This window comes from Chiloscyllium plagiosum, unplaced genomic scaffold (assembly GCF_037043375.1).
Source record: "Chiloscyllium plagiosum isolate Xiang-an unplaced genomic scaffold, Cpla_swu_hap1 HiC_scaffold_24, whole genome shotgun sequence".
Lineage (NCBI taxonomy): Eukaryota > Metazoa > Chordata > Chondrichthyes > Orectolobiformes > Hemiscylliidae > Chiloscyllium > Chiloscyllium plagiosum.
In genome coordinates this window covers 37297787-37312143 of record NW_028270162.1, presented here as the reverse complement: position 1 = coordinate 37312143, position 14357 = coordinate 37297787, and the positions used below count along the sequence as shown (strand labels likewise).

Sequence of the window (14357 nt, the reverse complement as noted above, 5' to 3'; positions counted from 1 at the left end):
GGCAAATGGGACTAGATTAATTTAGGATATCTGGTCAGCATCTAGTTAGAATTGGACTGAAGGGTTTGTTTCCATGCGTTATATCTCTGTGATTCTATGGGCTGCAATAAACAAAGAAAATCCTATTACTCATAGGCTGCATAAGGCCACAGAACTGATTTCCTCTCACTTTGATCTGAAAGTATTCATCAATGTGCTCTATATGTAATGCGGCCTTTCTTGGATGATGTGGCAGTGAATGGGGTTAGATAAAATATTAGGTAAAAACAATGACTGCAGATGCTGGAAACCAGATTCTGGATCAGTGGTGCTGGAAGAGCACAGCAATTCAGGCAGCATCCGAGGACAGGCAAAATCGACGTTTCGGGCAAAAGCCCTTCATCAGGAATAAAGGCAGAGAGCCTGAAGTGTGGAGAGATAAGCTAGAGGAGGGTGGTGGTGGGATAGAGTAGCATAGAGACTCCCTGAGATTCTTGTAGAGAGAGGAGGAAAACTTCTTCATCCCCACCCCCACCCTCCTCTAGCTTATCTCTCCACGCTTCAGGCTCTCTGCCTTTATTCCTGATGAAGGGCTTTTGCCCGAAACGTCGATTTTGCCTGTCCTCGGATGCTGCCTGAATTGCTGTGCTCTTCCAGCACCACTGATCCAGAATTAGATAAGATATTGTTAATTGTACAATCTCCTACTTTGCACAGCATGACATGCTGCTTTCATTGTAAGCTCCTGGTGTCAAAGATCCATATGGAATAATTCTGTGGCCATCTTTATCACAGTCCTCCATGTGCCTCTGTGTGCAGAGTGTGCAACTTCTGACTAGCAGTGCTTGACTTGTTGTATGGCACTGATGTCAGAAATCTCAAGAGGTCCTGGTAGTGGCATGTATTTCCACCTCTGGCGAGACAGGATGAGTGGAACACTATTGAGAGATGGTGCATAGATAATGAGGCAAGTTATGGAGAATAGCATAAAAAAATCACGAATGCTTATGGAGAGAAACCCTCCACGAAACTTGCCAAAACTAACATTTAGCTGATTTCTTGTAAACCTCAGGCCTATATGTAAATAAGTCAGAATTGGACTATCTGTCTGGTCTGTGCCGCACTTTGATCTTCCTGTCACTTTCCTTAACCTTGTTCCAAACATGGATATAGAGCTGAATGCCAGAAATGAGGTGATAGTCAATGACTTTGACAGGGGTTCCTTAGGACAGCAAGAGAAAATGTAACAAATGGCTCAACCCTTGTCTCCCCAAAACCTGTTTGGCATTTACAAGGCACCAGTCAGGTTTGTGGTAGAATGCTCCACACTTGTCAATGTATAAGTGTAATACTCAAGATTTTCAACACTATCCAAGACAATGTAATTTGATTGATTGGCACCCCAACCACGAAATTAAATATTTACTGCCTTAATGACTGGAACACAGCAGCAGTGTGTGCACCTTCTGGAAGATGCACTGCAGAAACCCACACAGTACCTTTCATTGCACCGTTAAAATGTGCTACCTCATCCACATTAAAAACACAAAGCTAGTTAACACACAGAAATGCCACCACCTCAAAGTCACACACCATCCTGACATGGGACTATGCAGATGTTCCTTCAATGCCAATTGGTCACATTCTGGATCTCCCTTCCAAATAGCACTGCGGCATAGTCCCAAATAGCACTGCGGCTCACCACTGCATTCTAATGGACAATAAATGCTGGGTCTCTAAAGAAGCTGAAGTTCCACCAAGTCAATTAAAATAAACCTTCTTGGTGTTTGTTGCGCACAGAGCCAGGTGGTCATGCCTGTTATGTTTACAATATTTGCGGTGTTCATAAAAGTTTACATGGTCAGTGCTTCACACGCTCAATGAAATATTGTATTCAATTCTCTTACACTTAATAATGAAAGAAACTGAGATGTTATTGACCCTTCAATTACTACAATCTATTTCATGGAATCATAGATTCCCTACAGTGTGGAAGCAGGCCGTTCAGCCCATTGATTCCACACTGACCCTCTGAGCTCCATCCCACCAAGACCCACCACTTACCCTAACCTTTTTAACACTTAATTTCCTGTGGCTAATCCACTAGCCTGCACATCCCTGGACACTATGGACAATTCAGCATGGCCAATCGACCCTACCTGTACATCTTTGGATTGTGACAGGAAACCGGAGCATCTGGAGGAAGTCCACACAGACACAGTGAGAATGGGCAAACTCGACACAGACTGAGGATGGAATCGAACCTGGGTCCCTGTTGCTGTGTGGCAGCAGTGCTAACCATTGAGTTTCTAGCTACAGTGTTCAAACCCTTCATTACTTTACACATTGCAACAATGACTACCTTTCCAAAGTATTTCACTAGCTGTACAACACTTTGGGACATACTGTAGATGTGATAGGTCCTGCACAAATGCACACTTTTCTTTTTAAAGTATACAACAATATTAAGATCTCCCTGTTCTAATAAATATAACCACAGTTTTTCCAGGGGCAATTTGAAAAAAAGTACAGCTATCTGCTGTAGTGGCAAACTGCAATTAGGACAATTGTCCACCAATAGTTTAGAAGTCTAGTAGATTCAGTTCTGTGGATTTTCAGTACCAGGAATTTGACCATTAAAATAAAACAAAGAACTGTGGATGCTGGAAATCTGGAACTTCACTTCAATGCCAATCACTAACTTGGGGAGTGCATGGTTCTGCAGGCCATGCTATCTTTACTGTCATTGTACCAACTTATTTTTCTTTTGACTTCTAAGCTCCCTATAAACACAAGTATTTGAATGTCAGAACTTTTTTGAGGAAGATGTTTCCCTATTCTCAGAGTGAAGCCTTTTTCATTTTCACAATACTGCACACAAGAGCCACTGATGGAAAATATTTTGCAAATGACTTGGAAGGTGTAATCCGATGCAAATCAGCACTTCCCCCAGACAGCATGTTGCCACATTGCCCTAGAAACCATAATTACAAAATAGTGATAATCAGATTTGGCAAGATGAAGCAAGAAAGAAATTGACTTGTAAAAGACACCGAGCCTTGGGGCTGTTCAATAAAATTCTGAGTATTTTGCTTTGAAGTCATTGAATCTGTCTTTTCTTGGATCCAAAAACTACTAAGTTTGCCAGAAATTGTAAGTAAATAGCTTTGCTGTGTTTACACTGTATATGGTGAAATTAAAAGAAAATGACTTAAAGCATGTTTGCAAGCATCTTAAACAACAATCTGACTTTGCTTTAGGTAGGAGAAACAACATTAAGTAATATGCATTGTGTTTTTCGAGTGTGGTAAGAAGTCATGTAAAGAGCATCGCAGGTAAAAATCTCAAGATATTCAACATAAACATTTTGAAGGGGCACTGGAACCACTAACAGGGTATTGGATTCAATGTATATGAAAGGGACCCAGCAATAAAGAACTTTACATGCATGAAGAACAGCAAAGCAAGTTGAAACCTCCTTATTCTCATGGGCTAGCAACAGTATATGTGCATTGAAAGTCTGATCAACCAATTACAAGTGAACATGTTTACATGTTGTGGTAGGGCAAATATTTTATGTGCTGTGGCTGCTAAAGCAGCTCAGAGTGATGCTCTTCAGATTCCTGAAGCTCCTCTATCACTTACAAGACACAAATGATTGTGATGAAATATCCTATGCCAGTTGACCCCCAATAACATTTAAGAAGCTTGACAATGTCACTGACAAAACAATCCATTTGATCAGCAGCTCATCCATTTAGCTAAACATCCATTGTGGAGTACTATGGCTTCACTGTAACCTGCAAGCATATCCCGCGTCAATGACCTTTATCACCGGTTAGACAATTACAGAATAGGTGTGTGAATATCATAACCTCCAAGTTGCAAATCATATTGACGTGGATTATTATCCGTCAGTGTGTGAAAATCCTGGATTAGCCAGGATTATGGGAGCACCTTCACTACAGTCAACAAAACCCATATCCTCAAAATTAATTCTAAAAACAGAATACCCGAAATCTCTAAATTCAGGCATGTCATGTAATTTTAGTTTGCAACAGATGTGACTTTAAAAAAATATTAAAGTCTTCTTCATCAAGAAAGTCTTAGGTCTGAACTGAAAATATGTTCCGAGTCACACTAAATTGTTTCAATACTTTTCACATTAATACTTATTTATTCTTATTAAATTTATTCAGGAGCCTGATCAACTGTATGATGGAATAACTTTTGATGACTTCCTTAAGGTCTGTATTAACTTATCCTGAAAACAAGTGAAGTGAAAGCAGGTCTAATGCAGAACTGAGAATGTAATATTATGAAATCACACTCTGCAAATGACTGATCATGGATTCTAAATAACTGTTCGGTTAACCAGTTTTGCTAGTGTCATTTCACACATTGATGCCAAATATGCATGTTGTTGCACCATTCGGGTATTCAAATATCAGGATCAATTTTATTACTGCGATATTAACTCTAACCTACCGAGATAATTTAACTTAAAATGTTGTTTGCATGGTTACTTCTTCGTCATTTTTTAAAAACATTTTTTGTGTTTTAACAAGTTTTCCTTATGAAATCAATAATTTAGTCTTTAAATTTAGTCTGTTTTCATTTACCATTTTCTTTGTCTGCTTGTTCCAACCAGCTAGAGTTTAAAAAAAAAATTTTTTTTAAATGTTTTTAGTAGAAAAGCAGTCAACATAAAAACTAAACTGTGAAAATAGAGATGGTCATGTCATGAGTAAAATTAACAAAAATGCAATGGTGATGAATGAACTTCTTGGAGAACCCTGAAATCTAGATAGATAGCCTTGCCCATCAAGCTCAGATTTAAATAGTTTAGATACCAGTGCACAATGGTTCATTGAAAGCCTGTTTTATGAGGTGAAACAGAAGCATTACTAAAGTGCATTTAATAAATAAATGAGATCATTCACTTTGTCATTCACAATAAATTGGATGTTAACGACTACTTTATAAACTACAGTGTTCGACCATGCATAATAGAAAAACAAAGTGTTTACATAGAGTCATAGAGATGTACAGCATGGAAAAAGACCCTTCGGTCCAACCCATCCATGCCGACCAGATATCCCAACCCAATCTAGTCCCACCTGCCAGCACCCGGCCCATATCCCTCCAAACCCTTCCTATTCATATACCCATCCAAATGCCTCTTAAATGTTGCAATTGTACCAGCCTCCACCACATCCCCTTGAAGCTCATTCCATACATGTACCACCCTCTGCGTGAAAAAGTTGTCCCTTTCCCCTCTCACCCTAAGCCTATGCCCTCTAGTTTTGGACTCCCCGACCCCAGGGAAAAGACTTTGTCTATTTATCCTATCCGTGCCCTTCATAATTTCGTAAACCTTTATAAGGTCACCCCTCAGCCTCCGACGCTCCAGGGAAAACAGCCCAAGCCTGTTCAGCCTCTCCCTGTAGCTCAGATCCTCCAACCCTGGCAACATCCTTGTACATTTTTTTTAACCCTTTCAAGTTTCACAACATCTTTCCAATAGGAAGGAGACCAGAATCCTAAAACCCCACTCTAAAATACATGAAGGTACAGGCTTGAGAAAAGCAGTGTATTGCTAAAACAGGTGTTTTCAAAATGGCCTCCTATTAAAGACCAGAGTTCACTCCCAGTGGAAACCATATCTTATTTAAATTCATCTACTTGGCCCTAAGACTGCCTCAGTCAAAGCTGCCATTGACGTCCTTTATGATTGCAATCATGCCAATTTATCTGTTTTCTCCTCAATGTTTCAACAGAAATCAACACATCCACAACCACTGAACAGGTCATCATTTCACTCTCCTTGACAGTTCCCTGCTACAGAATTATCTTCACTTGGTTTTAGCCTTACCTCCACAAAGCCATTATACAGTTTAATGCATTCTTTTCCCACCCTACACGGTCAACTTGGGAGATCATCTTATAATTCTAACCTGAAACCTCTCCTATTCCTTGTTTAAATGCTAATTGCTGAGGATGTTTGCCTTTAGCTTGATACTTGCTTATAAATCCCCAAACTCAACCCGAGGGAGAGACTAAATCATCAGGTTACCAGATAACAGGATCTTTGTTTGCAATTTTCCAGTCTTTTCTGCTGCTATTTCATGAACTTGAATGCATGATAGGTATGCTCATTGAAATAACTCATCTATTATTAACATTAAAATGGGAAGTCTGCACAGAAACAATGTCTTAGCTTTCAGCTGACAAAGACTATCCACTGGTTCAAATTTCATTGATCAAAAACAGTAACACACAGAACATTATAACTACGCCAAGTGACAGAAAAGAGTCTGTGAGTTAAACAAACAGTTAAATAGCCACACAGATTAAACCCACTATTCTTCTTCATCACAAACTCCAAACTCCAGTAGACAATTTGAAATGAGATTCCTCATTAAATTAAAACATACAAATTACGGGAAGGAAATTCCACAATGGGCACAGATTGAGACTGTTTTGAAACAAGTTTTGTCTATCCAATTTAAGAAAATACTAATTATTTTCCACACTGAAAAAAAATGGCACTTGTGGGCTATCTTTAATGTAAATTCTTGCAATGGAAATGGGCAGCAGTTCCATAACTCAACTTCCTCTCTAGGAACACTGCAACCTCTGATTTTTGAGAGACCCCGTAGGAGGACAAATGGATTGTAATAATTATGATTGGTCACAATATTGCTTCAGTCCTATGAATTTCATAAGAGCTGCAAATGTGAATCCATCCAACTATAGTCTCTGAACACCTCCTTTAATTTTGAAGAAAGTCACTTCTGAAGTTCTGCCACGCGAATTAATGTACCTTCAGATTTACTGTTGTAAAATCAATATCTTTCAACTCCCATTCAATATTACTACTGTACTCATTAAACATTTAAAAATAATTAAAGAAGCCAAATTGTAAATTTTAATCCCATTAACCAGCATAAATTGTCAAGGATAATAAAGATATGATTTTAAGGTAATAGCTTTATGTTACACATTGAACACAGCACATCAGAATTCACAGCATTATTTCAAAAATCATATAATGCACAGAATAGTATATATCTATCAATAACCTTTACAAAATAATTTATTTTGAACAGAAGTCCCATAAGCAAGTGTTTGAATATTCTGTTATATGTGGCTAGTTAAATAAACTGTATGTGCCCCCTTTCTCTTCAGTGTCTTGCCTTCTTTGTTTACTCTGTTGCGCTCTTCTATCTGCTCACCCTGTAATTTTCTGGTTCTAATCAGAAAATAAAAGAGTCAGGGTGAACTCTTGGGCTTTATTTTAACTTTGGGAAACTTGGAGATGCACTGTTCAGGACAAAATTAATTGTTACCCGAGAAAAGTGCAGATTAATTACGGAAAACCGGTATGGATTTGTTAAGGGCATAGTGTTAAGCCAATTTGCTTCAGTTTTGGGTGAGGTAAAAGAGAAAATTCATGAGGGCAATGCTGTTGATGTGGTGCATGTGGACTTCCAAAAAGCATTTGAAATAATTCTGAAGTCTTGTGAGCAAAATTAGAACTCAAATAAAGTGCAGTAGCAAAGTGGATGTAAAGTTGCCTAAGTGTCAAGAAACAGACTAAATGTTGGTGATTATTCCTCAGACAAGAAGACAGTTTATAGCTAAGCTCTCCAGGGTCGATGTTAGGATAGCCCAGTGTATTTTAATGACCTTGATGTACAAGGCATGCTTTCAGAACTTGCAGATGGTCCAAAACTTGGAAATGTTGTGAACTCTAAGAAGTATAATGTAGAATTCCAAAAAGAAAGACAGGTTGGTAAAATGTGTGGATAATTGGCAGAAGGAATTTAATACAAAAAAGGGCAAAGAGATTTGTTTTGGTAAGAAGAAAGTAAAGGCGCATTAAAAAAGTACAATCTTAAAGGCTGTGCAGGTGCACAGGGATCTGGGTGCACATGTGCACTGGTCATGGAAGGTGGCAGGACAGGTTGAGAGAGCCGTTAATAAAGCTTTGGTTGTTTTTCACTTTATGAAGAGGAACATGGAGTACGAGATCAAGGAAGTTATATTAAACTGGCATAAAATATTGGTTTAGCCTCAACTGGAGTACTGTACACAATTCTGAGCACTACACTTTAGGAAGGATGAGAGGGTGGAGGAAAGCTTCATGGGAATGCTTCCAGGGAGGAGGAACTTTATTTCTGAAGTTCAGTGGAAGAGTTTGGTACTGTTCTTCTTGGGGAAGTTAAAAATCACACAACACCAGGCTATAGTCCAACAGGTTTAATTGGAAGCACACTAGCTTTCGGAGCGACGCTCCTTCATCAGGTGGTTGATGAAGGAGCGTCACTCCGAAAGCAAGTGTGCTTCCAATTAAACCTGTTGGACTATAACCTGGTGTTGTGTGATTTTTAATTTTGTACACCCCAGTCCAACACTGGCATCTCCAAATCATGACTTCTTGGGGAAGAGAAGGTTGAAAAACTTAATAGAGGTATTCAAAATCATGAGAGTTCTGGACAGAGTAGACAGGAAAATCTCATCTTATTGCTGGAAGGATCAAGATGCACAGATTTAAGATAAATAGCAAAAAAACATTATGCAACATGTGGAAAAACTTGTTCATGTAGCAAATGATCAGATGGAAAGTGTGGTGTAGGCAGGTTCAACTGTGGCTTCAAAGGAAAAGGATTATCTTCAAAGGTAAAGTGTGCAAGGCTCCCAGAAGATAGCAGGGTCATGGCACTAGGTGAATTATTCCATCAGAGTCAAAACAGACCCGATGATCAAAAAGCCTCTTTCTTGCTTTAATAGTTCAAAGATTCTGTTGAGTTGCTGACAAGTTTGATAATGATTAGCAAGTGCGTCAAATACTGGATATTATTGCCATTAAATAAACCCGAAGTGAATTGTCAAATCATTCCCTGTTTTCTTTTTCAGATAATGCAGGATTTGAAGATAGAAACAAAAATGCACGTGCGTTTTCTGAATATGGACACTACTGCCATTTGTAAATAGTAAAAATGCAAATCCAGATTGCAAAGAATCCAGGTTGGCATCATCCCAGATGAAAAGCTTTAATGTTAAACCATGAAGCCAACAAATTATTTCAGCTAATATTGAATGGATTAATACACGCATGATTCCACTCATCTTCATTTTATAACTTGTTTACTACATTTTTATGCTTGGTGACTATGAAGTGTTTTTAGTGTTAGATCTGAGAACTGATGTAGTTCCCTCCTGAATTGATCAGTGCTACAATTTCACACCTGTTTTACGAACATAGCTTTCTTCCCTTTGCCTCATTAAATGGTGAAATAGATGCTCCATCAACTACAACATTAGAATTCAAGCATTTTCTGTGGTTCTAATTGGATGTATCCATCTTAAAATTTGAAAACAAAAAAAATTCAGATTCCTGACTCTCCTCTTTTCCCCTCTCCTCCCTTTCCCCATTTCTCTCTGACCTCCACTTAAAGGCAAACAATGCTTTCATGTTTTATTCGATGTTCCCATTCTTCCAACTAAACTGTTCAATTCCCTATACTATTGACATTCTGCAGTTTGATTTACTATGGGATTGAAACAAAACAACAAGCCAAGGCTGCTAATCTCATTATTTAAAACATCAATTGTGCTCTATTGAAATGATACAATTGCCCTTCCAGTAACTTAACAATAACCTGAATTAATAATTATACTGATTTTGAAAAAGCCCTTCCTTTCAACCACACAAGTCTCAGCATTACTGAGAAACCAGTTCTGCATGACCGACATTAATCTGTTTGAAAGCATCACAATTGGACCAGCTAAGTTGCAAACATGCACATTAGACCAACTTCTTATTTATACTACAAAACTACTGTTTTGGGGTGTAGGTATGCTCGCTGAGCTGTAGGTTTGATGTCCAGACGTTTCATTACCCGACTAGGTAACATCATCAGTGGCGACCTCCAAGTGAAGCGAAGCTGTTGTCTCCTGCTTTCTATTTATATGTTTGTCCTGGATGGGGTTCCTGGGGTTTGTGGTGATGTCATTTCCTGTTCGTTTTCTGAGGAGTTGATAGATGGTATCTAGATCTACATGTTTGTTTATGGTGTGGTTGGAGTGCCAGGCCTCTAGGAATTCACTCCAAACACAACGCAATAAACAAACACACAGATCTAGATACCATCTATCAACCCTTCAGAAAACGAACAGGAAATTACATCACCACAAACCCCAGGAACCCCCATCCAGAACAAACATATAAATAGAAAGCAGGAGACAATAGCTTCGCTTCACTTGGAAGTCGCCACTGATGATGTTACCTAGCCAGGTAATGAAACGTCTGGATATCAAACCTACAGCTCAGCGAGCAAACCTACACCCTAAACCTCAACCTGAGCTACAAACCTTCACAAACCTTGCACTACTGTTTTGCTCAATCCTTCACTACCAGTAGTATCAGTAAATTTTAAACTTGAGTATGCTATCTCCAATGCTTTAATCTCTGATCCTGTCTTTATAATGCGGATGAGTCTATGACCTTTTGTATACATTTATTTTTTATTTCTTCTATGGATTTACCCTCCCTACCAGCCAAAGAACAGGCAATTAACTTCTAGAAGGCTAAGCCTCTCTGTCCTGGTACTGATTCCTCGGCAGGAGGTAAGTACGAACTTGCCTCTTGACTTCTAAATCCTTTCTGGAATGAAGTACCTAGCTTCCATTTAGCAGCTGTCTCTGAAATCGATTTGCAAAACACTGTATTTTGAATCCACATTGTATCAATGTTATGTCAACAGTGCTCTGTGACTTTATAAGATTGTAATCACATTGTTATTTTGATAGGTTGCACTTGTACAGTATCTAAAATTAACAACACAAAGCTATAAAAGATCCAATTCTTGGTATACAGTAATGTCTTTTCAGGATACATCAATGTTTCTTTATGTCGATATATTATTAAAGTTCTTTTCAACAATTATAACAGTATTGAGTCATTTTTCTGACCACTAAGTACATTATTAAAATTTCATGTATGGTATTGGGGTATCACTGACTAGGCCAACATTAATTGCCCTTGAGACAATGGCAGAGCTGCCTTTTTGAACTGCTGCATTAGCATGGATTGCTACACCCACAATGTTGTTATGGAGGGAGTCCCAGGATTTTGATCCAGTGAAACTGAAGATGGTGTTATAGCTCCACGCCAAGAATAGTGTGTGGCTTTAAAGGAACTTGCAGGTGGTGATGTTACCATGCTTCTGTTGCTCTTGTCCCTCTAGGTGGTCGGTGTTGCAAGTTTCGAGGTAACCATTGTTTGGTACTTGTTAACGTAATTTCTCCTTTGGAGTTGAACCAAAGATTGCAATGAGGTCAGGTACTGAATAGGCCATACGCAAGTCAAGATTAGAGTGGTGCTGGAAAAGCACAGCAGGTCAGGCAGTATCCAAGGAGTAAGAAAATTGATGTTTCGGACAGGAGCCCTGCAGCATGAATGAGGCTGGGACCCTCCGGGGTGAAGAGATAAATAGGAGGGGGGTGGGCTGGGGGAGAAGGTAGCTAAGAGTACAGTAAGTGGATGGAGGTGGGGATAAAGGTGATAGGTCGGAGAGCAGGGTGGTGCGGATAGGTGGGAAGGAAAATTGGCAGGTAGAACAGGTCATGAGGATGGTGCTGAGGTGTCAGGTTGGAAGTGGGGTAAGGGGAAATGAGGAGCTTGTGAAGTCCCTCCCCTCCTGGCACCTTCCCCTGCCACCGCAGGAATTGCAAAACTAGCACTGCCCTTACCTCCATCCAAGGCCCCAAAGGAGCCTTCCACATCCACCAATGTTTTACCTGCACTTCCACAAATATCATTTATTGTATCCGTTGCTCCGACACAGTCTCCCTTACATTGGGAAGACTGGTCGCTTTCTCGCAGAGCTTTAGGGAACATCTCCGGGACACCCGCACCAATCAACCCCACCACCCTGTCACTGAACATTTCAACTTCCCTCCCACTCTGCCGAGGACATGCAGGTACTGGGCCTCCTCCACTGCCGCTCCCTCACCAACCCACGCCTGGAGGAAGAACGCCTCATCTTCTGCCTCGGAACACTTCAACCCCAGGGCATCAATGTGGACTTCATCAATTTCCTCATTTTCCCTCCCCCAATCTCACCCCAGTTCCAACGTTCCAGCTCAGCACCATCCTCATGACCTGTCCTATTTGCCAATCTCCCTTCCCACCTATCTGCTCCACCCCCCCCCCCCCCCCCCTCCACTTTCCAACCTATCTTCTTTATCCTCACCTCCATCCACCTATTGCACTCTTGGCTACCTTCTCCCCAGCCTCCCTCTCATTTATCTCTCCACCCCAGAGGGTCCCAGCCTCATTTCTGATGAAGGGCTTTTGCCCGAAACATCGATTTTCCTGCTCCTCAGATGCTGCCTGACCTGCTGTGCTTTTCCCGCACCACTCTAATCTTGATTCTGATCTCCAGCATCTGTAGTACTCACTTTCGCCTCGGCCATACATAATCCAACTGAGCACTTGATTATTATGAAGTGCCATATGATGGCAATGATGACTGCCCTTCCATGACTTTGTTCACGACTGATTTGGCTGGGTTGGGTTCCTGCTGCTTTTTTGGAAATAACACAGTTCAGCAGTTTTCTATTTTGCTGGGTAGATGAGAGTGTTGGTTTTGTGATGGGGACATTACATTTGACCAATCTACTGGAGCTCTTTGAGGAAGTAATGCACTGTTGCTTAAAGGTACTACTCTTAGATTTCCTGAAGACATTTGATAAGATACCACATTAAAGGTTATCACAGAAGGTGAAGGTTGATTCGCTCAGTTGGAAAGATGCATAATTTGTGATGCTAACAATGTTTACTCAGTACCTGTTGAGGTTACCATGAAATACTGTCCTCCTCAAGCCTCCCTCTTGCCTGAGATGTGGTGACCCTCAGGTCAAACCAACATTAGTCAATTCTCTTTAACGAAAGTGTAGCCCTATGGCCCAGCTTTGATGATGTCAGTTATTATGGAAAATAAAAGGCTAGCATAATGGCATGGACAGATTGGTTGGGTAACAGAAAACAGCAGAAATGGGGCATTTTTCAGGTTGTGAAGATAAGAGTGGCCTGTCACTGGGATTGGTGCTGAGATGTCAACTGTTTACAATTTATCTGGATGACTTGGGTGAGGACATGGTTGCAAAATTTGCTCACGACACAAAGATAGGTTGAAAACTAAGTTGTAAAAAAGAACATAGAGGTTGACAGAAATAGGTTGAATGGGCAAAGATGTGACAAACCGAGCCTAACATGGGGAAATGTGAAATTGTTTCTTTTGGAAGGAAGAACCAAGAAAGCATATTATCCAAAATGTGAGAGATGCAGACTCAGATGCAGAGGGATATGGCTGTGCTGATGCAAGAATTGCTGACGCTTCGGTTGCAGATACGGCACGTAATTAGGGAAGCTAATAAGAATGCTACATTTTATCATGAGGAGAATTGAAAACAAATCGAGAGAATTCTGAAGTCATTCTGAATTTCAACATTAGCTCTGCTTCTGTCTCCATAGATACTACCAGAACTGATGAATTTCACCAGCATTTTTAATGACGAAAGTAGAGAAGTTATACTTCAGTTATGTACAATACTGGTAAGCCAGCATCTGGAGTACTGCATATTGTAATGGTCACCTTACTTAAGGTTGGATATAACTTGTTGGAGGCAGTTCAGAGAAAGTTCACCCTTCTAATACCTAGATTATAAGAAAAGGTTGGACAGGCTCCGTTTGTATCCATGTACTATCTACATCATTATCCGTAAGTGTATGACTATGTCAGACCGTTGCTTGAGTAATCTATCGGACAGGCGAAAGTGAGGACTGCAGATGCCAGAGATTAGAGTCAAGAGAGTGGTGCTAGAAAAGCACAGCAGGTTAGGCAGCATCCAAGGAACAGAAAAATCGATGATTTGGGCAAAAACCATTCATCAAGAATGAGGGCTGGGAGCTTTGGGGTGGACAGAAAAATGGGAGTGGGGGTGGGGCTGAGAGGGTAAGGTAGCTGAGAGTGCAATAGGTGGATGGAGGTGGGGGTAATGGTGATAGGTTGGAGGGGAGGGTGGAGCAGATAGGTATGGTCTCTTTCTTTAAAGACCATAACTTCCCCTCCAATGTGGTTGATAAAGCCCTCCAGCGTATTTCATCCACCTCCTGCACCTTTGCCCTTGAACACTATCCCTCCAACCACAACAAGGAAAGAATCCTCTGGACACCTTCCACCCCACCAACCTCCTTATACATCGCATCATCCGCCATCATTTCCACCACCTACAAACAGACTCACCACTAGAGATAGGGGTGGGGAGGGAAATCTATCTGCTTTCCGTAAAGACCACTCACTCCG

General features: G+C 40.5%; 1 protein-coding gene across 1 annotated transcript in view; it reads left to right on the top strand.

Moving 5' to 3' along the window:
* tesca (tescalcin a) overlaps window positions 1-10936 on the top strand; it is a 36667-nt gene extending 25731 nt beyond the window's left edge. The window contains exons 7-9 of the mRNA XM_043715839.2: window positions 4179-4226; window positions 8902-9012; window positions 10546-10936. Of these exons, the coding sequence (XP_043571774.2) occupies window positions 4179-4226; window positions 8902-8979 (126 nt within the window). The 3' untranslated portion in view covers window positions 8980-9012; window positions 10546-10936. The remainder of the gene's footprint in view (window positions 1-4178; window positions 4227-8901; window positions 9013-10545) is intronic.
* Window positions 10937-14357: the final 3421 nt, after the last annotated feature.